This window comes from Phalacrocorax aristotelis, chromosome 16 (assembly GCF_949628215.1).
Source record: "Phalacrocorax aristotelis chromosome 16, bGulAri2.1, whole genome shotgun sequence".
In the NCBI taxonomy this organism is placed as follows: Eukaryota; Metazoa; Chordata; class Aves; order Suliformes; family Phalacrocoracidae; genus Phalacrocorax; species Phalacrocorax aristotelis.
The window spans coordinates 11980213-12002140 of NC_134291.1; the positions used below are offsets into that span (position 1 = coordinate 11980213).

General features: G+C 45.3%; 1 protein-coding gene and 1 long non-coding RNA gene across 3 annotated transcripts in view; one reads left to right on the plus strand and one right to left on the minus strand.

The window, feature by feature from the left end:
• Nucleotides 1-1862: 1862 nt before the first annotated feature.
• Nucleotides 1863-20024, minus strand: LOC142065292 (uncharacterized). The gene is made up of 5 exons (XR_012663338.1): nt 19847-20024; nt 15427-15525; nt 8218-8291; nt 5455-5678; nt 1863-5211 (listed from the first exon to the last, which is right to left on the minus strand). It is a non-coding gene; the product is annotated as an uncharacterized LOC142065292 (long non-coding RNA).
• The window catches only part of SEPTIN9 (septin 9), a 143721-nt gene continuing 140176 nt past the window's right edge, over nt 18384-21928 (plus strand). Inside the window, exon 1 of one of the 2 annotated variants that reach the window (XM_075111269.1) lies at nt 18384-19191. In XM_075111269.1, coding sequence (XP_074967370.1) covers nt 19170-19191 — 22 coding nt within the window. In that variant the 5' untranslated portion in view covers nt 18384-19169. The remainder of the gene's footprint in view (nt 19192-21928) is intronic. The other variant, XM_075111272.1, reaches the window with a different exon arrangement.

Genomic DNA, 21928 nt, shown 5'->3' on the forward strand with positions numbered 1-21928 from the left:
AGCAAACAAACCAGGATATTTGATGTGAAGAGAAACAATTATAGCATCCATATATACAAACAATTTAGACTGTTTGTTACTTCTCTTGTGGTCCTCTTTCTGCCACAAAGGAGAACAAGAGACACCAATGTGGTCAGAACAGTATCTTCGGGCAAGTGATGCATAGACTTGTGCACAGCTTCCTCTGGACTGATTTTGGTAGAGTAAGACCATGTTATGTTAGGGTTAATGGTTGTTACCTAAAATACCAAAAGAGAGAAACAACCTCTGTTCTGAACACAGCCTGGGCAGGCTGGTTCCAGAGGACATAAACAGGCTTTGACTGTGACTGGGGATGGTGTTTGACATCCTCCTTTTCAGACGTTTTTTTCCAAACGTTCACAATCTCTGGCTTCTAAAAGGGAAAAAAAAAAATCCTGAAGCACATTATTCTCTGATAGGAAACAGATGGATAATTAAATTATGGTGTTTTCAAAGATCATTTGCTATGATGAACCCCTTTGGGAAAGGCAGGCAGACTTGCTTTACAGGCTGCTCTGAGGAGCTCCTGGGTAGTTTCCTTAGTTTTTAGCAAAAAATTTTCTAACACTATCTGCTTATGTTGGAGTCTGCTGCAATTGTGTCCCACTGGTTTTGTATTAGCAAATCTTACTTCAGTTTAGCAAATGCATTAAAAGGATATGAGCCAGTCAAGTGCTTTTAACATTGGTTAGTTAGAACAGTTGAATATTTTGATTTGAGGAAAATGAAAACTATTAGAGCGATGTTTATTTTAAACCACAAGCAAAAGATAGCAGCTTAGTAGACTAAACCACAAATCTTCAGACCTTGCAGACGAGCACCAGAGAGTCAGAGCTGCTGAACTTCAATAGCTGTCATTAAATCTCTCCTTATAATGTGCCTACCCTACGTGTATATTTGTTTGGGAGTTGGTGTTGTGGGTTTCTGTGTATATGTAGAAAGAGTTGTCTACATTCTTTCCTTTCCATTTTCTCTAACTGTTTACATGGTAGCTTTTCTGGTATGAGGATTTCAGCAAGGAAGAAGAGTTAAATTCTCATAGGTGGAAGAAAACAAACAAATCACACTGCAGAGGTCTTAATTTTTAAGCAACATTTTGAGTCGCTGTACTGAGAGCTGAAATTAATGTTAGGACACCTAATGTGGTGATGTCCAAAAGCTGCTAAAGCTTCTGCATGTAAATGGGCCTCTGCCATGGAAGACCTACAAAAGCTCCTTGACTTTGTGTGTCTTGATCTATCCTAACTGGAGGTAGGGAACAACACACAGCTGTCTCTTATGCCATGGGCCAATTAGTGACTACAAATTGCTTGACCTAGAATGTTTTGCCAGCCTTTCAAGAAATGGGTGAGAAACTACAGAGTTAAAAAAAACACAATTAAATGGGTAATATAAATATATGTTAGGCAGGCTTCATCTTGCTGACCTTCAGTTGTCTGCAATGGAGAAGTGTACCTCGAAGGCTGCTTTTAAAGTCTGTAGAAACAGCAGGATGCTTGCAGCAAAAGATCCTGAGGAGCTGGATGTGTCCTACAGAATAAAACACAACACACCCTGCTACAGTCTATTTCTCTCCATGTGACAGGCAGACAACCAGTTCAGATGTAGATGTCCACGCTAGAGATAACAGTTTGGACTGGTGGATCCCAGCCCATGGAGCAGAGTCTCTTTTCAAAGTGCTAGAAGTAGAGCTGGGAGTAGCCCAGAAACACTGGCATGTTGGGGAGAGAGGTGAAAGTAATGAAGCAGCTTCCAGTGGTTTCATTCCTATTAGGGCTTTCATGAAAGGACTTCAGTATGCTTTACACTGAGATTGGAAGAGTCTGTTAGTTAAATAATTAGCTTTTAAAAAATGTATTTATTAGGTCTTAACAGCAAGGCCACAGATATCCATCAATTACAGAGCCACAACATCTGCAATAAATGTTTTTCTCCCCACAATCAAATATGGCTTAATTAGGCAATGCTGGGAGAACAGTCATAATAGACTGGGTAAGACTTGCCTTTATAATTGAGATTTAATCAGCAAATTCATGTATGTTCATTGAATAATTGATCATTCTACACATTTATCAAGGATTAAAAACTCAGTGGTAGATATGCAAATCCCCTTGTATTAAATAAATCTTAAATTCTCAAATATCATTTAATGCATATTAACATTCTGATTAAATCTAAATGACATACACATTGTAGATCTCACTTCTGCAGTAGGATATTTTATTGCTATTTACCACTTTTTTTTTTTTTCCCAAGCTAAACTGCTTGTGTGTTTGTTGCTTTATAAGTAGTTACAGGAGATGGACAGAAATAGGCCAAGGGGAAGTGAAATGGAGATGGCATCTCATGCATTCCTGGAATAAGCAAGCTATCCTGGATGGGACAGCAGGAAATATTTTTACACTGGCTGCTAGTGAGTAGACTAAATCTAATGAAGCAGCCAAACACATTGGAAGATGCAGTAACTCTCCCTGAAGAGTTACTGTCTTACTTAGTGCTATGTGTGTGGTAGAAAAAGCATGTAGAAATGTCCATACGCAAAAGCAAAATAAAACCCCCCAAACCAAAAAATAAAATCCACATGCAGAAGCCTTAATGATCTTGTGAGATGTGGATGAACAGCATCTAAGAACCAGTACGGGGTGTGTCCTGCTGGCTGGTTGCAGTTGCTGGAGGGACATGGCCCCCCTGCAAAGCCCATGAGAAACAGCCCTGGCCCTGCAGGGGAAACACTTTCTCAAAGGAAAACAGATTTACCATACTCAAGTCATGTTTGCAGACAGGTTTTTGCGAAGTGTTAAGGATGGAGTAAGAATGCAAAGGAACATGAAATTGTCGTTAGTGATGACAGCTCATGTCTGAAGTGAGAGCTGAGTGGCAGATTAACATCCCAATTAAAAGTGAAAGTACAATTTAAACCGAGGATAAATTCCAGGACTGCAGCTTGGCAAATCCCTCTGTGCATTTGTACCTTGCGCAGCTCATATGCTGTCACACGGAGTGCTGGGAGCACAGAAAGTGTCTCAGGTTCTCAGAAGCAAAGCACAGAAATGTTGCAGGTGGGAGACACACCAAGCTAATAGATTTTGGTAACAGTTTAACTGTTAGTAGCAGAGCACTGGTAACAACAGGACCATTAGTGTTTAATTCCTTTGCACTGATCCTTTCCTGCATTCACGATTCATGCTGGGCAGTGTGATGGCAGGAGCAAGTGTCAACCCTGAAGATCTCTGCTAGTATGCAAGTTTAATTACTTTTCATGTTATTTGACTTGTGGTTTTGTGGAATCAGTGTTTTTCACCTTTTACTTGTAGACTCGTAAACATCTTCAAGTGGGGCTGAGACTCTCACTTAATGAGTTTATTACTGGTAACAGTAGTGTACATTCCTTCACTATCTTTTACAGATGCTCTAGAGGGCAGGTCCTCTACCTCTGCCCTCTAAGCACCTTGTCCACAGCCTGAAGACCACTTCTCTACATTCAAGAATAATAAGCCACAGACACCATGCAGCTTTTGCAATGTGGCTTGCTTTATTTTTCACTTTCGGAAACACTTCTTGCTAGCTTCAACTTGGACGCAAGAGGGTAGTATTTCCTCAGGAATTTGTCTACTAGGCTGTCATAGGGTGAACAGGCTTGTAGGGGATGTGCTCTAGAGATAAAATAACCGTGTTTCATTTTCGTCTGACCTGGTAGGGTTAGTCTTGCTCCTGCTTGGCACTGTGGTTCAGAGCTGGTGGGTGCTCTGGAGCAGGGTGGACACTATAACACACTGCCTGAGCTACTGCTTATCTCTGAGCAGACCTTCTGCCTGGGAAACTGCTGAACTGTTTAATCTGACCAACAGCAATTGTTCCAGGATTTCTTCACATGACCAAGAAAGCCCCTTCCCTTATGTATTTTCAAAGCTGCAAGCTGTGGCCATGTTTCTAGGTTCTAGTCATTCCTACAGCATATACGTCTTTCACCTGTGGTGCACAAATGTCTGAATTCCTATCGCTGACTGCACCACCTTTAAATGCTTGACAGGCACAGAGCAAAAGAAACTCTTTCTGCCCCAGGCAGGGATTATTATTCCTGATAGTGTATGGAGCAGTGTTGAGAGAAGAGCTATCTTCAGGATAAGAACATCCTGTTCCTGCACATCAGATCTTGCCTTCCCCAAGCCAGTCTCACTTGCAGGATGCTGGTTCAGGGGTGTAAGTTGCAGGGGTCAGGGGGCAGTGATGGCTCTGCTTCTGGATTCCAGTCTGTTTATATCTCCAACTTGGAGAGAAGACACAGGTCAGTCTCAACAGCCCCTGAATCACCCGTTCTTGGGAAGTGACACACTCAGCTTTGAAGGTGTTTGTTAAATCCTATTTGCTGCCATGAAGTATCCAGGAAGTGAATGCCAAACACTGCTGCTCCACCACCCCCCTGGTCTGTCATCCTCCCACCTCTCCCTGGCCTGCTCTCAAGCCTTGGTGAACATCTACTCTGTGCTGGGCCACTGCAGGTGATTCTTCTGCTTTGGTCTAACAGGTTTACCTCCATGCTTAGATTGGAGATATTAGTTGGCCCAGGAGCAGAATAACAGTCCTTTGGGAATAACTGTCAGATGTTCAGTTACAGCCAGGTTCTGGCACCTTTATAGGTGAACAAGTGAAAGGGGTTGTATTCCTTCGGAGAAGGTGTCTGACATCAGTGACAGCCATTTGTCTCCAACAATTTTCTGTCCAACCATGTACCCCAATCCAATCCTTCCTTATAAACTAAAGGCAGTAAAGGAGTCTGAGCTGAAAATGTAGGGGTTTATGGGTGGCTTTTTTTTGCCATCTTAAGGACTCTGTAGTGACTCTACCATGTCTCAGACCCTATGCCACAAAGTGCCCATGACTGTTCAGGACATTAATTTTGGACGACAGCAAATAAGACTGCCAAGGGCCCTTGGGGTGCCCGCAGCATCAGTCCACTCCCATGAACAAGGTAAATGTTAACTCTCACCCTACTCTGTCAGTACAGACAGATGCTGATTTCCTTTTCAGCTATCTTGCTGAGTTGCCATTGGGCTCCTCTGACTCAGTTTTGCCCTGGACCAGGTGGTTTCTCAACCTCTGGCAACAGCAGCATGAGTCAAATCTCTGAAACTCCAGGCTTTTACAGAGTGCCAGATGCCTTGCTGGATATGTAATCTCTGTGCTTGGAACCTGCAAGAGACAATGCAAAGCATATTACTGCAGACTAAATATATGGTCAGGATGTGTTGGAAGTTAGCAGTGTAGCTAGCTGGGGTAGCCAGGGAGGGAGGAGAGAAATGGTCAGCTTTCTCTCCATGTTGAACTATATAATGCTTGGGATCCTTTAAAAGACTTTAACATGGTTTTGGAAGGGAAGAGCTGGAGGAGATGCAGCTACGAAATGCTGGATGAAGGCTGAAGGGTGCAATGTACCTGGGAATAGTGAGAAGGGATCAGCAGCCAGCTTTGAGAGAGAGGATGAATTTGGGAGCTGAAACTCTTTCACAGCAGTTCAGAAGAGAGCTTTTGCACCTCCATGTGAATCAGGAGATGGATTCCTGCTCTGGTCTATTTCATTATCCACAGGTCCTTTTTTGATCCTTTGTATGAGTTATGCTATGTGTTGGCAGCGGTTTCTCTGAGGAACTGCATGTATCCTTAAAAGAACACAACCAAAATAAAGATCAGTTGTCTCGCCTGTTTTACTCTAACTAATTGCTAATGCTGTTACAGTGGAAAGAATGCTATATAACAGAATTAGAGCTTTGTGTTTTAAATGACTTATTTTTGTATTTCACCTGGTTTGTTCAGTGAAATTATAATGGATTTTGCTTACTTCTTCTGTTACAGAGTCACTTTCTGGCCTGTTGCTCAGACCAGAAGAGCCCCAAGCTTTTCAGTACTGAATGCTGATTAGAAGACAGGCCAAACTCTACTATAAAGCACCCTGCTTTGAATAAGACATCTGTAATGATGGCTGTGACCTTTACTTTTACTCTCTTATGGACTGGACAGTCCAACTGGATGGTGCTTGAAAATCTTAAAATATTTGTCACTGGGCAGTGCTTGTCATTATGAGTAGTGATAAAAAGGGAAATTAGGAATACTTATTAGTATTCTGAAGGCAAATACACCAGAATATCTTGGTTCTGCAACATTTGAGAAGAGGAGAATTGCATGTCCTATAGGGTCGAAAGGATGAAATGGCCTCTTCAGCTGAGCATTCTGCCTGTAGGCAGTGCATTACCAAAACAGTTCTTCCATGAGTCACACTGATTGTACTCATCTTTGCCATGTTCAGTGAAGAGAGAATGCTTCAGCTCAGAGCTTATTCAGGAAAGAAACCTGTGTTTGATCACCCCTGTCCTCACCCTGAAGGCAGAGCAATATGTCAATGGGTCTTATTTTAGGGCTTCAGAGGTAACATGCAGCTTCTGGAGCGCTGCTGAGGCTGCCTAATATATTCCCTGTAAAGACCACTTTGCTTGCTAGGCATTCATCTGTCCTGGGAAAAGGTAACGAGGACTCCCCACCCACTCAAATCCAGACCATCCATAAGCACAGCAACTTATCTGATAAACACTTTATAGAAAGAGGAAGTAGGCAGGTCAGTCACCCTCTACTTAGTGCAGTGAGGACGTGGAAACAGCTGCGTATGCTCGACAGACAAACCTCAGTTTGTCTAAACTTAATTAAGTTTGGCTTAAAATACCATGGGTCAGCTGGTATAAATCACCTGCAAGTAGATCAAACACACAGCAAGATTTTGTATCATAGAATGTCCTGAGTTTGAAGGGACACACAGGATCATCAAGTCCAACTCCTTTCCCTACACAGGACAGGCCCAAGTTCACACCATGTCTCTGAGGGCCTTGTCCAAGTGCATCTTGAATATCGCCAGGCTGGTGCTGTGATGCCTCCCTGGGAAGCCTGTTCCAGGGCTCCACCACCTCTTCTAATGTCCCTAGAGCTGTGCAGGTTTCCATTACCCGAGGCTCAAGTCTGTATTTGAAAAGTTCCCCAAGGTGACCCCACTCTGGCTCAGCTGCCAGCTGACTGATATTTGTGTTTCTCAGGAAACTATGCTATTCAGAATCACCAGGTACACACATTTCCTTCTGCTGGTGTTTGAGGGCACTGTCACCTTCCATACCGTCAGCTCTTCTGAAGCCTTCCTTGTGCCTTTGGGGAGATGCAGATGCGGCTTGGGGCATAGAGGGACTTGTATACTGGTGAGCTGGTAATCAGATGGGGTTTGTACTGTGCTAGGAGGCACATGGCTCAGCAAACAGGCAACCTGGAGTAGGGTGGGTAAAGTGTGCTGTAGGTGAGGTAGTAATAGCACAGAGATTGCAATGTTCCTTATGGTACAGCTTTCATTAGGCTATCAGTCAGTTTATCTATAGCTCTATGTATCTGTTTGCTGGAACATATTTGGTAACTAGTTATAAATTATAGTCTTTGTTGTTGGCACTTCTGGTGTGGAAATATTATGCTAGTGCTATTATTTTGCACATGTTGATGCATGTTTGCACATACGTAGTTTGGTCCCCCTCATACACACAAGTTAAACTCCTGAAGGAGAGACACCTCCTGTGTGTAAATATACACTGTGCTTAAAATGCATGTGTTTTTACAAGGCTATTTCATTTTCATAAGTGAACAGGACCATACTTGCAGCCATAAATAATTTTACACCTTACTTCCTTGTTTGCATTCTCCCCATGGAGGGCAGAAATAGTAAACAGATATGAGGTGTTATCTCCCTAAATAGCTAAGTGGGCACCAAGAAGACTTCAAAACCATTTAATAAATATAATGGTCTGTTCCTATGATTTAAAAAATTTATTTCTGTCTAATGAGAAAGGGCACAGCCATGGGATTGAGTACACAGAGGACAATTCAGAGTTGGAAAAAGCCCAAGAGTTCTCCCAGGATAAAAGACATACAATGTAATATCTGCAGCTTCCAGCAATTCTTAACCAGCCATATAAAGCTGCTAAATAACAAGAGTCCCCCTTGGCCTTAGTGGTACAGTACCTAGACACACCATAAAGTAATTCCAGCCTCAGACAACAGTTTGGGATATATAATAACTAGTTTACTAATTTCTTTACTGATTCAGCTGACAGAAACAGATCAAATCAAGAAAACCGGGGGCGAGGGGTAGGAGGAAGGGGACTAAGACAGACTCACCAATCCCCCTTGGGTTTGGTTCCCTTTGGCAAGTGCTGATGAGCATTCCCCGTTTTGTTTCTTCACCGATGAAACTAAGAAACCAAACCAAAGGACACAGAAGAAAAGGGTTGAAGGATTAGGAGATGGTCTTTGAACTGCCATGTGGCAAGGTAATGAAGGCATGAATTATTAAAATTATTTCAATTATAACTGGCAGCCACATGCACTACTTTTGCACTGACTTTCTTCCTCTCTGTATAAAGACAAGTTTGCAAGTGCTTGTAGTTTCTTGGAAAAGGGATGCTCTTCCAGAACTTCTAGTTGTATAAACAGCGTATTTTGTGTAAACAGTGTAATTTCTCATTGGCCAAGCTGCTTTTGTGGTTAGATAAGTTGAAGTGTCAATGAAATAGGCATGGCTCAGCAGCAAGACAAATTTGCTCCTTGAAAACCTATGGGGATAGGTTACTACCATGTTGCTGAAAGGACATGGGCATTAGTGGCCTCTAATACTTGAGTCAGAATGGTGAGCTATAAGACACTTATGCTGCTAATAATAATTATTATCTTAAAAATGCTTTGTCTTTAATGGAAGAAGCAATATGTTTATACCATGTATTCTTTTGCTTGTGCATAACTTGAAAGTACTGGCTTGAGAATTACTCTGTTCAGAGATTTGTAGACAGTGATCGGACTGACTTATGCTCAACCTCTGTAAAGACAGGCACCACAATGCTAGCTGACTTTCCCATATTTCTTCATGATCTAAGTGCCTGTAGAAATGGGAATATTATCGGGAACAGCTCCATCTTGTGACTACTAAAAATTTTGCATGGAAGCCTATATTTTAGGTCAGAATGACCAACCTTAGGTCTGACTGCTTGGGAAAGCTCATGTGGTCACAAAGACCAACCAGCACAAGTAAGACTCACAGTGTTTGCTATAGCAGGTGGCTGGTGAGATGTTCTGGTGAGATGGGAATTTGACGAATGTTTCAGAAAGAATGATTTACCTAACACATTTATTTTTCAGTTTTATTTTTTGCTACTCATTAATTGCAGGGGAGGGTGGTTAGGAAGGAGAACTAAATTCACAGGGGCTCAGATGAGTGTGAAAATGCTGAAATGTGAAGTATCCTGAAGTTGTGTCTCTGAGCAGCTAAACAACTACTTTCCACTGCTTTTCTCCACACTAAGTCAGTGTTCATCCTCAGAATTCAGACGTACTCTGTTCAGAAAGGTGATGGCTAAAGGCCATTACCAGGTGAATGCACCTCTTGTTACTTTCTGTACTTTTTATTTTTATAGGGAAAAAAAAGTGAAGGCAAAAAAGTAGCATTTGTAGTTGATTTTGATACACACAGATTGACCTCGTCAGAAAAAGAGCAATACTGGCTGCAAAGTTAAATAGATTAAAGTTCTTATCCTGTTGCGGACAGTGACCACGGTGTCTAGCAGGGACTGTGTTAGTGCATCCGTCCGTGGGAAGCGTCTGATCTATGGGCTAGCCACAAGAGGGCAAGACAGTAACAAAAACCTGAGCGAAAATTAATCCGTCAGGCAGGGAAACAATTGCATGAAGGCAGCCGCTGTGCCAGACTGCTGAGCCTGGGAAGAGAGTGGGGCTGGGGGCCAGGCTGGGAGCTCGCTGGGCGAGCAATGAATGAGAAACCTCCATGGGACCTGGCTGGTGCCATTGTTCGCAGTCACGGCAGGCAGCACTCGGCCCCGCTCCTCTCGGAAATATGAGTTATTAAAATGTAATAACAACAGGAAGGCTTTTGCACTAGGGCTTATACAATATCCCTTTTATAGTTCCTGGTTTTTTCCTCCTCCTTGGAGCAGAGCTGATTTCCTTTGGCCACGGGTGAGATGAGGGTTTGTTTGTCCCACGACCCTGCCAGCAGGTGACCATTTCTCCAGCTACTCTGCAGAGTTTCCCTTCGCAGACTGTGTGGAAATGGAGGCCAGATCCCCCCTAGGGTTTCTGGATGACAGCTGACATTTTCCAATTTGTTCAGTGCAGCCTTGTCTTGGGAGCAGCCGAGAGGCATGCGGGGATGAGGAGGGAGAAAGCATTCCTTGCTGCTACATTCACATAGTTCCTGGCCTCAGCCAGCTCAGCAAGCTCCTCCTGACTCTGCTCCAGACTCTGAAATAATTTCTATTAGGAAACCATTCATGCTCTAGCTAGAGCCCTAGCTGACTCTTTAAACCCTCCAGAAACACTGAAACACTGGCAGCGGTCAGGAGCCTCTGATGCTGCCTGGCTTGTTTTGGCGGGGCTAAGGGTCTGGGCTGCAATGAGAGCAGAGTCCTCTGTTGTTCTCGGGCAGTAATATCCCCACACAATTTTGCACTTCCAGTATGTACAAAGGAATCAAACTCCAGTTTTTTCTTACTTGCCCTTAATGCTATCCTTGTCCTTTTCTCAGTAAGAAGAAAGGCAGCTTTGCTCAGCATGACTGTGTTTACTCAATTTATTGCCAGAACTGCTTGTGAAATGTGAGTGCCAGTTTGTAGGGCTTATGATACTTTCAAGAAATGTGTAAGGTGAAAATACATATTCAGGCTTTAAGGTGCTTGCCCAGCAGCAAGACTGGGACTGCCTGTTGTGGAGACCTGGAGAATCCAGGCAGGACAAGCCTCTTGCTAACTATAGCTCTGAGACATGGTCTCTCTGCCCTCCCTCCCAAGCCTGTTTCTAAGTCCCTCTCTGAGGTGGGTATGTTAGCTCAATCATGCGGTTACCTGCTGAACTGCAGCAGTCTTGTTTCAGTTTTAAATTACCTCTTGTCTCAAGTGATGATTCATTTTGATTGACCAGCTTTGAGCTGAGTGTGAAGGCAGCCCTGGCTGCTTCATTACTAGCACTGCTAAGCTTTGGATGAGGCTGATTTTTACCTTTTAAAGCCACTGCCTGTTGCAGCTCCCTGCCTGTTAGACTTGTTCTTTTTGCTGTCAATGGGAAAATCCCCTGGCCCTTTCTGGAGGTTTCCAAGGTGTTTGTACTGAACTAATTTGGAAGTCTTGGACTTTTAGGCTTAGGGCTTGTTCATGTATCAGCTGGTGGAAATGCCTGTATTTGTTTTGAAAGGTTGCTCTGTCCACAGCCGTAAGCCTTGTGCAGGTATTTTAGTTGCTGCTAATTGATGGAAAAAACAGCCTTTTAAATTCTGGAGTAAATTATATAGATGGAAGATAAAGAACAATGCAAAAGGAAGCGGTGCCAGTGTAAGAAAAAAGAAAATTATGTAATGTGTAATTATGCCCTTAGCAAGCAAAGCAGAGACATAAGTGATGGCTAAAGGTGGGTGACGGTATGTCACAGATAAACTTGCATCTGTTTCCAGGAACACTGGGAGTTACATGTATAATAATAGGCCAGGGCTATAAATCTAGATCTGGGTTAAAAAAGCTGCTTTCTGTAGCCCTTTTGTGTCTCGGTTTCCCCACCTGTAAAGTTGGATAGTAGTAATTTCCTCCCAGAAGGGCTGCCAGTGCTGGCCGAAAGCTGCACTGTGTTATAGCGTTAAGGAAACGGTAGCTATTATTAATCATTCCTCATATTTTTTCAACATTCTGCATAAATAAATTTTGTTTTGGTTTTTGAAATTTGGAGTCAATGGCTGGACCGAATTATAGCTGGAAGCTGAGAGGTATTAGACAGACATCCAAAATGCTGCTCAGTTTGATCTGTATAGGACAGAACTGCTGAGGCTGCATCACTTGCAGCTCTTGAGCCCAGTGCCAGCATACAGAATTCCCTCCTTACAGATTTTCCATTTCATGTGCCAAGTATCCAGCTCTTCAATCTGTTATAAATCTTCCCTAATTCTGTAATTGCTTTAGTAGTGATTATAGGCAGACTCTTGTTGATCCTTCTGAGGTTTTCCTTTATCCACATTTTTCTGTGGGCTCTTTTATTGTTGTTGATTCTTTTTTCCAGTTCCTTGCTCCCCTTTTCCAGTTCTAGCAAGCCCCAGGGCTCCAGTTTAGTGTCTCCCTCCAAGTGACAGCCCCTCTACATCTGGGTCTGTCTTTCTATTAAGAGCTGTCAGGGGGAAGGGGCACCTTGTGTCTCTTACACACTTGCAAGTATGGGAAGCAAACATGTAAGTTCATGCATTTAAGAAAATGCTCTGAATCACGCTTGCAGGACTGGCAGTTGCATTCAGGAATTGATTTAGAAACCATGGCAGGCAGACAGTTAAGCATACCTTTAAGCATGATTATACTATTCCCTAAGTACCCATGGATGTCTCTAAACACAAGCTGTTACAACAGCAGCAAAACAATAGTGCCTGGCTGTTTCCTTGGCACATGCTCAAGACTGCAGTCAGATTGGTTGCTACTGCTGAGGAGGGGTTGGAATAGGTGGTGTGCGGTCCCTCTGCTCTGCAGTGGTTTAGCCCCACGCTTTCTGTGCCTCCCTCCAGTGCAGCTGGACCAGTAAGCCTGGCTTTTTGGAGCTCCAGCACTCTGCCTCCATTCTACCTTTTCTCTTTCCCCCGGGATATATGTTCAATTCTTTAAATTTGACTTGTGAAAAAGTACCTGATAATCCAGCTTGACCAAGGGTAGGCACTGGGGTAAGTCCTTGCCCTGGTTATGTATGATGCTTGGATAAAAAACTGTGATAGTCTCACTTGGTGGCAAGTGAGATCTAGATCTTTACTGTACCACTTTGGGAGGGTGTGAACGATGCAAAGCTACAGTTGTTGCTTCCTTCCTGTAGTTTCAGCTAAAACTCAGACCATAAGTCATAAAACAAGGTTGTATATTTGTGAAAAATGGATTAAGCTTTGAGGGGTTTGAGAGTCTGACCTGTTTTTGTTTCTCAAACTTGCAGCTGGTTTCAGAAGTGCTTAGCTGGCATTTCTGAAAGCAGCCCAAGGATTTTACAATGATTCTTGAATGGGGGTATTCATGTGGGTCAGCTCATGAAGCACCTTGAATAGTTTTGTTTACAGAGGCTGGGGCTATTCAAAATGGAAAACACTTATGACCTTTCATTCAGACTTCCCTTACATTCAGGGATTTTCCTTCTATTGAATGGGCATTGACTACTGCCTTTAATTTTCATTTTATTGTCTGTTAACACACTCTTCAACCTTACTTTTAGTTTAAGTATTCCCTTCCCTAACCATGGAAGAGGCTGTTCTATTAAAATGGCCATCTGATGTACCTTGTGGTTGAGCAGATGCTATTTTGTTTCGTAATGAAATTCTGCCTTGAGTAATTGGACATTCTTCCTGGTTCCTTGTAATTATGGTAGAAGAAAAGAACAAAACCTGCTGATTTGATATGAGTAATTGCTTCATTAAGTTATTTGCTTCCTCACTGTAACCATCAGCCCAAAGAAGAGAACAGCATGACCACCAGACCATACATGATGATACTGTAGTGCTGTGGGCCTTTGGTGCTGTGTTGCCAGATGGAATCACAGGGAAAGGAGTTAGGAAACACACCACTAAATTACTTACCTCTTAACCATATGCAGTTAAGACCACAGAGAGCGTTTGTTGCTAGCTGTGCTGTGTCCTAACAAAGTGAATCAGTCCTCGGAAAAAGCAGAGAACTAATGTATGAGGCTTTAGATCAACACAGCTGCCTTGCCTCCTGCAACTGAGCATTGTGAATCGATGCTGAGAGGCTGAACATCTGTGTTTTCCTACTGTGGAGCATGGAAGGGGATTGCTGCATCAAATCCTGGCCGCTGTCAAGAATGAAGTGGTTCAGAACTGGAGTATGGCAAATCTTAGCCATCTTAGTGGCTTATGTCACTGCTGTTCTTTGCATTAAGTCTTCCTGGGTTTGGCAAGCAGGTTTACACGCGCATTTGAGTACACAAGGACTCATTGATGAACACACTGTCCCCAGTGACACTGGGAACAGGTAAATGGGCCTTGTTCGCTTGTTCCTCAGCCATAATTTTAAGTAGGAGACTCTCTATCCATGTGGACCTGAGCTCCTCTCATGCTCATCTGACTGCCCCATCTCCATGATTCAGTGGTTTTGCTGCTCATGAATAACAAGGCACCCCAAATGCACTTAATAAACCTATACCTCATTGCAAGCTTGAAAGCCAGACTGCTGAATGGGAGCAGCTGCATGATTTATACATACCTACTGACAAAGTCAGGGCTTGGAGGCTCCTTGGATGTGAATTCTGCTGAATTTTACCCCCAAGTGCTGGGGAAAGCAGTTCCAGATCACAGGCAATCAGTCCTCTAGACCTCTGCATGCTGTGCTCTGCAAAGCCTGTATTATCCAGTAATGCTGTCAGAAACTTTGATCATCGAACTGATTTGTATCTCCCTCTCCAAGATCTGGACAGGTTTTTGTTTTTGTTTTGTGTTTTTTTTTTTTTTTTTAATGAGACTGACTCTACCGAGCTCAGAACTGACAGGCCCAATATTCCTGCAGCTGTAAAGATAGGTAGTAACATGCTAGACAGCCCTGAGTTTGAATCCCAGCTTGGGCAACCCTCTCTCAGAGCAATTAAAAATAAAAACCTGTGTTTTCATTTCTTTTTTTTTTTTTTTGAACTAAATAAGGATAATGATGAACTTAAGTAACCAGGCCATTTTAAGGATTAACTACCTGTGGCACAACCAGTGCACTGTGTGAGTGAGCACTCCATTAGGGCTGCAGGGGAAAGGGGGAGCAATCAGGGGTGCCGTAATATTTTAATTTCCCCAAAAAGATGGCAGAAAGGAGGGTAGATCCTGCCAGTGCTACAAGTGTCTGGCACTTGTTGATTGGGTCTTGTCCTTTCTCACAAGCGTCTTGCTGTCCTGGGCACCAACAGCAATTGTGCATGGCAAAGAGTGCAGAGCAGGGGCTGAATTTTGCCTTGAGCTGGGCTGCCAGCGGCCAGGCTGCTGGCACAGAGCCCTTGCAGCTGCAGTGGATGGGTTTGGTGGGCTGACTAAACTGCCTGGCCCTTTCCTGCTGACTTAGTACATCTCAGCTGTTGGATTTACCAAAGTACGCAGGGTGAGTCAGGTCCCGCTGCTCATGCAGTGGCCCTGAAAGTTCCCCTTTGTGCCTGTCAGGGTGATCACAAGTTCTGGGCAGTGAGGGTAGCCCTTTCTTGGCTAAAAGTCAAGGTGATCTCCTTCACCTCTTACTTCCTTTCCCTTGGATCCAGGGGCTCTCCAAGCTGAGTTTTGCAGGTCTTTTGCAGTGATCTCTCTGGCCAGGATACACTGCCACCACCTACCTTGTGCACGGTTTGGCAGCTGCCTCCCTATGCTGGGCAGGATGGGTTGCCGGTGCAGATCAGGGTGGAAAACTTTGCCTCCTCTCTCTGCCCTCGCAGCTGCAAAAGAGCAATTGGTCAGGAAAAAGGAGTCTGGAGGATCATATGTAAAACAAACAGAGCTGGAGAGGGAGATGTGGGTGGTTTATAGACCCAACACCTGAGTTTCCACCACTAAATCAGTCAGAGATACTGTTCCCCAAAGAGGAGGCTCAGGCCTGCTCTTGCTGCTTACTGGCAGGTCTTCGCAGCATAAATTCCTGCTTATCCTGGTTGTTGGTCACCTGGGGAGCTCTGCTCTTTGCCGTAACAGCAACTTTTGCCTGTCAGGCAATGGTTTTGAGCCCAAGGGCAGCACTATGTGACGCCAGCCTTCTTGCACCTCTCCCTGGGAAAACTCAACCTTCCCCCCCTTTTGTAAGATGAGAAACAGTATGAGAAGTTGAATGAGTCAGTTGGAGAGATGCAATTACACAGCTCGGCATACCCTAATGTCCAGCTTTGTGCTAGTCCATGAGAGTGTAGGGTTTTTTCCCTGGAGACTTATCCTTTCCTTATTTCTAGACTTTATTCTTCTGATATACTTCTTGCTGCAGTATGCATTACTTTGTGGTGATGCATCCCCCAGTCTCTCCCTCACCTTGACCCTCTCTTGGGCCTCTGGCTCCCTGCCCCAGCCCACTGTATGTAGCTGGCAGTGCTTCTCTCTCTCTTGCTCCTCTGACCACTGTATTATGTTCAGTTTCGGAGACTGCATATTTCTGCAGGACCCCGCATGCTGGAGGGTGCTGCTGGGGGAGAGATAGCAAATACCACTTGCAGAAAATGCCTACCATGAAACTGCAACACACGTGATGCAGACTAAGCCATGAAGAACCAGCTACTGAGGGCATCACAGCTGGGTCAGGCTCAGCAGCTGCTGGAGAAGGTGCAGCATCTACAGCCTCAGTGGGTGTGGGTGCCTCTGGGCTCAGAAGAGCCTGCCCATGCTCACCCCTCAAAAAATATCACTGCTGTGTGCGTGGAGTTGGGCATCACGAGATGGAGGCAAGTAAAGGTTGAGATGGCCTCTCTGAAAAGGGACCTGCTCTACACCCCTGCCATCACCACACTAGCATAGAAGTGCCAGGGCAGGATGCATTTGGCAGAGGGGATGTCCAGGGCTGGCGTGGGATGGGTGTGTATGCCAGGTCAGCTCCAAGGTGTGTTGCCAGGGCTGGATGCATGAGGCTCACACAGTGCCTGTCTGTCCTGCATAGAAGTGCCAGGGCAGGATGCATTTGGCAGAGGGGATGTCCAGGGCTGGCGTGGGATGGGTGTGTATGCCAGGTCAGCTCCAAGGTGTGTTGCCAGGGCTGGATGCATGAGGCTCACACAGTGCCTGTCTGTCCTGCAGCCGGGCTGAGCCAGCAATCTGAATCCCTCATTTTCAGGAACAATAAATTCCCTCACTAATCTTACGAAAGAGTAAAAAAAGCTATAAATGACTTACCTATTTGAAGCCTGTGGGCTCTGAGTTGTATTAAACATTAACCTGAGCCAAGTAACTGATTCTCTTGGTGATTCTGAGGCCAGGCAGTCAAAGAAAAGGATTCTTTATCAGGCAGTATTTCAGAAAAAATCCCTTCAGCCATTTTCTGTCTCATTGTGTTTGTTTGCTCCTGTGGTAGAAAGCCTGCTCCACAATTTGCTGTTTGTATTTGTGCAGTCAAGCTGATCAGATGGCTGTACCCCAGCCACAGCTCCGAAAAGGCTGCTCACCAGCAGCCCGGCAAAGGCACAGGCACACTTTGCACACATAATCACACATACATGCAGAACCATACACTTAACTGCACACATGTACACACGTAATCACACACTTAATCAGGTGCGCATTCACATATACCCATATGTGAGAAGAACAGAAAGTTGTCTTTTGATCTTCTGCGAAGTGTATCCCCGTGAGTATTGGGTATTAAAAGTAGTTGTGCCCATCAGAGATGCAGGAGCAAGTACAGTGGGAGGATTAGCATTCAGGAGTGGGGTTCTGCTCCTGACTTTGCCCTTGCTTGGTGTATGAGGTGGGGCAAGTCATTGTGCTATTGTTTCTCCTCCATAACTTGTGACTAATGATTTCAAAAGCACCTGTGGACAGAGTCATATATTGTTACCATGGGCTTAGATGCATGTTTACTTAAGCAACAAAGCTTTGGTGGTTCAGAAGTTTTCTTGATGACAGTGTTATTTTGCTAACATCTCCCTGCTGGAGATCACAGTGTAACAGTAATGCAGCATAGTCATGCAGCAGTGGGTAGAGCTGTCACTGCAACAAACCCGAGAATGTGTGAGTGCTCCTGAGCTGTTTCAGTGCAAAGTCTGGCTGCTTAGCACTAAACCCCCGGTGATTTCAGCTAGCTCTTCAAATTTTGCACTCAATGCCTGACAGAGGCTCAGACAATCCTTTTTGAAATATCTGTAGGAGGTGATAACCTATGGCTGAGAAACGGTAACAAATACTGATGGGACAGTATCATCTTAATCCAGCTCATCTAGTCTCTTCCTCTGTCCCTGTGCAATGCCAGGGTTAGGGCTGGGAGCCAGAAGGGTGTTTCTCCTACTGTGGAAAAGTCTAAAACCAAGCAGAAAGCCCTCCCTGCTGAAATTGTGCCTTTGAGCTGGTGGAATTGTCTCGTGTGTAGGACTTCTGCTCTGCACCTTTGTGTGGGTGACTCACCCGAGCAGACCAGTGATCAGCCCAGTCCTTCCTCCAGCAGTTCAGCCTCCTGCACTTCATATGCCTTTAGTCATAGCGAGTCTTGATTTGCTCTTTCTTCCTGTTGGTGTTCATAATGTCCCCAGCTTATTGCGTTTGCGTAACTGATTGTCCAATGTGCGCTTCACAAGGAAGCGATCAGGATCATGTGTGCTCTCCCAGCAGTCCCACAAACTAAGGCACATAGGAATAGCAAAATGGAGCCTCCTCTTCCCCATAATCTGGGGGAGATGCCCGATCCCAGTGCTTTGGGGGGCTGGTTATGGGGTACGTGCCTCTCTTCATCCCCCTGAGCAGTGAGGAACTGCTCACGCATAGCTCTCCCTGTGCCATAAGCCTGCATAAGCATTTTTCTCAACTTATAGCCTTGAATGAGTCCTTCACATGTGGGTTTGAGGAGGAAAGAGGTGCTTACATCGCAGGGTGCTGTTGTGCAGTAATGCACTTCGAACTAGAAACTGCCTGACTTGAGAACAGTGCTGACCTGAGCTGCTCGGGCAGCAAAGGGCTGAATCAAAGCCGTGGGGTGCGCTGGGCTGGAGGCATGAGATTCCCTCCCTTCCCTTTCCTGCACTGGCTAAATACACTGGGATTTCCAGGACTGGGAGTTGGTAGGAGTAATCCCCAGGGACCATTTGTTTTCCAAGGGGTTAATGTGCAGCCGCTGGGGAGGCTGAGCCCTGCTCTACCCCTGCCGGTGCCAGGAGAGTTAGAACAGCCCATAACTGTGTGTAAGATTAGGAAAGGTGTGTGCTAATTAATGAGAGTGCTGGGCTGCCTCACGGCTGGAGCAGTACGTGTGGGTGTGGTGGCGCAGTGCGTGTCCCTTCCCCGTCCCTACCCGTGCCCACAAAAGGATTGAGCCTACAGCACCCCAGGGACCGCTCGTCCCAACACTGCGCCCAGCCAGCCTCACTCCTGCTCCTATGTCACAGCTCGGCGTGACGGCATGAAGAAATCCTCATATTCAGGTAAGCAAGCAGCCTCCCCCGCCTCTTTCTCCTCTCAGCTCTCTCCCATTGTGTCTGTACTGGGAAAAGAAAAAGCTTAAAAAAACCCAAAAAGTACAACTTACACAAGCCCTTCTCCCTCCAAGCGGCTCTGTAGTGGAGTGAACAGCTGTTTCACTGTGTATAAACAAACCGTGTTGATCAGTGGAAAAGGCTTAAAAAGCAAAACAAATGCAGGGAAGCAGCTTGTTCCAGGCAAAACTTGGCATGGGTTACATGGAGTTTGTTATTCAGACGGCACCTGTGCCAGCACAGGGTGGGCTCCATTGCTGAGCGGCAGCTTGAAAATAGAACAGGAAGGTGACATCGTGTGTGACACAAGCTGCATTTGGGGCTGGAGGTGTTTCCAAGTCAGGGGGTGAAAGAGCCAGGATCCCCTCATGCTGTGAGACTTTCCTCTCCCTGTTCCCCATCCCGGCTTTCCTGGGCTTGCCCTGCAGGGTGAGGGCTCCGTGCGTTCTGCTCTTGCAGGCTCCTTCCTCCCCTGCTATCACGGGAGCAAGCAACTATGACTGATAATTTCTCTGAGCCTTCTGTGAAATCCTGCCAGTGGTCCCAAGAAGTGGCTGATGCATGATAGAGCAGACGTATCTGCTATGAAAGGTCCATTGCTCACCTTGTAAAGCTCAGGTGCCTCTGGCAGCTCCTCCAGGTGCAGGACTTTGCTCCACAGCTGATTTCTGCTTGGCTCCAGCTACCAGCCCATGACCCTCTGCTCTGTAAGCTTAGTTCTTCCCTGGCTTCACCCTGGCCGCTGCAGGGACATAGTGTCATCGTGCTGGCCTCCTCTTAATGTCTTGAGTCATGGGTCTGGCCACACCGCAGGGGCGTTTGAGACAGCTGCCATGCTGCGAGTCACTCAAGCCACATCATGGCCAACGGGACCCTGCCTGAGCTCATACACCACAGGACCACAGGGGTTTTGTCTTCACTTGGAAAATTCTTTCTGTGATGCTGCTATTTATTGATAAAATTAGTTAGTAATGCTTCTCTCTTGCACATTTTTTTCTCTCATTAGTGTTGCTAAACAGACTGCCAGGGAGGTTTTATTAGGGCTTATATGCTGGGAACCCAAGAAGGCCTAAGCATGATTGTAATGGATTAAAGCGGGTATTAATGGTTGTGCCTTGTGCACAGTGAAACCTGTTATTTGTGCAGGCCTCCTGAGGTGTAGACAGTATCTAAAGCAGCCCTGGAGCAGACAGCAGTGGTGCAAGAACAGATCTGGAGATAACTGTCTGTCATAAGAAAAAGCTGTCAGTATTGCATGATCTGATCGTATGATTTCTTGCCAATGAGGCCAAGTGGTCTTTAATTGCTTTGCTTGCTTTGTGTTGATTGTGCTGGAGTGAAGCTGTGGCACTGCAAAGCTGCTGGTTTGATTGATGTGTCTCTGGTCAGTGTCCAAACCCACCTTTACTTGGTGTTGCAACTGATGTTGTTGACAGCTGGTCAGTCCCTTTAATTCAGAAGGGACTGCAGCTGTATTTTGAAAACACCTTGAGATTTCCCTTAGTACTGGGCAGTTGTTTAAAGAGAATGAACAGAAGAATTACACTAGCCAGGATACACTACACTGAAGCAACAGGGTAATTGCACTGTGACCACCACTAAGCTTGCAAAAAGCACAGGCAGCTCTTCTGAGCAGCTCCTGTTTGCATGTTGCAAAAGTTCCACTTCCAGTGTTGCAGGTCTTGGCTGTGCTGTGCTGGAGCCTTGCCTCTTGCCGAATCATTGGGCAGAAAGGCGCTCAATGAATCACGCGCTCTGCTGGGGAGGCCACCTTTGGAGAGCTGCCGCCTTTGTGCGGGGCAGAGCTAGCCCTCCTTGTCCCCAAAATCTCGTGGTTTTACAAATCAGGGAACAGCAATGGTGACTTTCTTTGGGGAATTCCACTGAGAACCCAGATTACTTCTCCAAGACGTGAGTAAGATGTACAGAGTGCAGCAGAGCCTCTGAGCTTTCTATTTCCAGAGAAACCAGTGAGGTGACGAAGTGACTTCTCAGCTGCAAAGCCTGTGCTTCCCAAGCATGTTGCTGACAACCACTGACAGTCTGGAAATGCAGTGCCTGGCTGAGAATCTCCCAAAAACTATGACAAAAGGAAACATCTTCTAAACACTTTTTGGGATTAGGGAGCATCCCTTGCTGGCCATGTCTGCTCCTCTCCAGTATATTCTGGATCTGTTCTCTGGACCTGGATCTGTTCTGCTGAACCCAGCTGGAGGATCTCACTTGACTTCATGGGGCTAGACCTCCAGCTCCCTCCTTTATGAACACAGCAGTGCTGCTGTAGTGCTCTCCTGTTAGCAGGCTGCTCCCCACCCCAGGCAAGATTTACCTTTTCTAAAGTACTTAAGGGGAAATCATTACCCATCTGTTATGACTTTTGAGTACATGCCACATAGGTGTGGTTCGGATAAAGAATTTGCCTTTGGATGCTTTACCTCTTACCAGCAGAGAGAGGCTCAGACCTTTGTGCCGTAGCTGCGGGCGCGTGCAGCTCAGCCTGGAAGTGCTTTTTTTCCTGGAACTTCCTGGCAGCAGCGGTGGGTGTGTGTGTGTGTGTGTGGTTGAAAAGGGGATTTTACACAGCAAGTTAAAAATGAGCAATAACCGCTATTGAAGCCAGCTCTTAATGTTTGCTTTAGGGGTGTCTATTATTTCAGATGCTTAAGGCAAGGAGATTTTTTCTGAG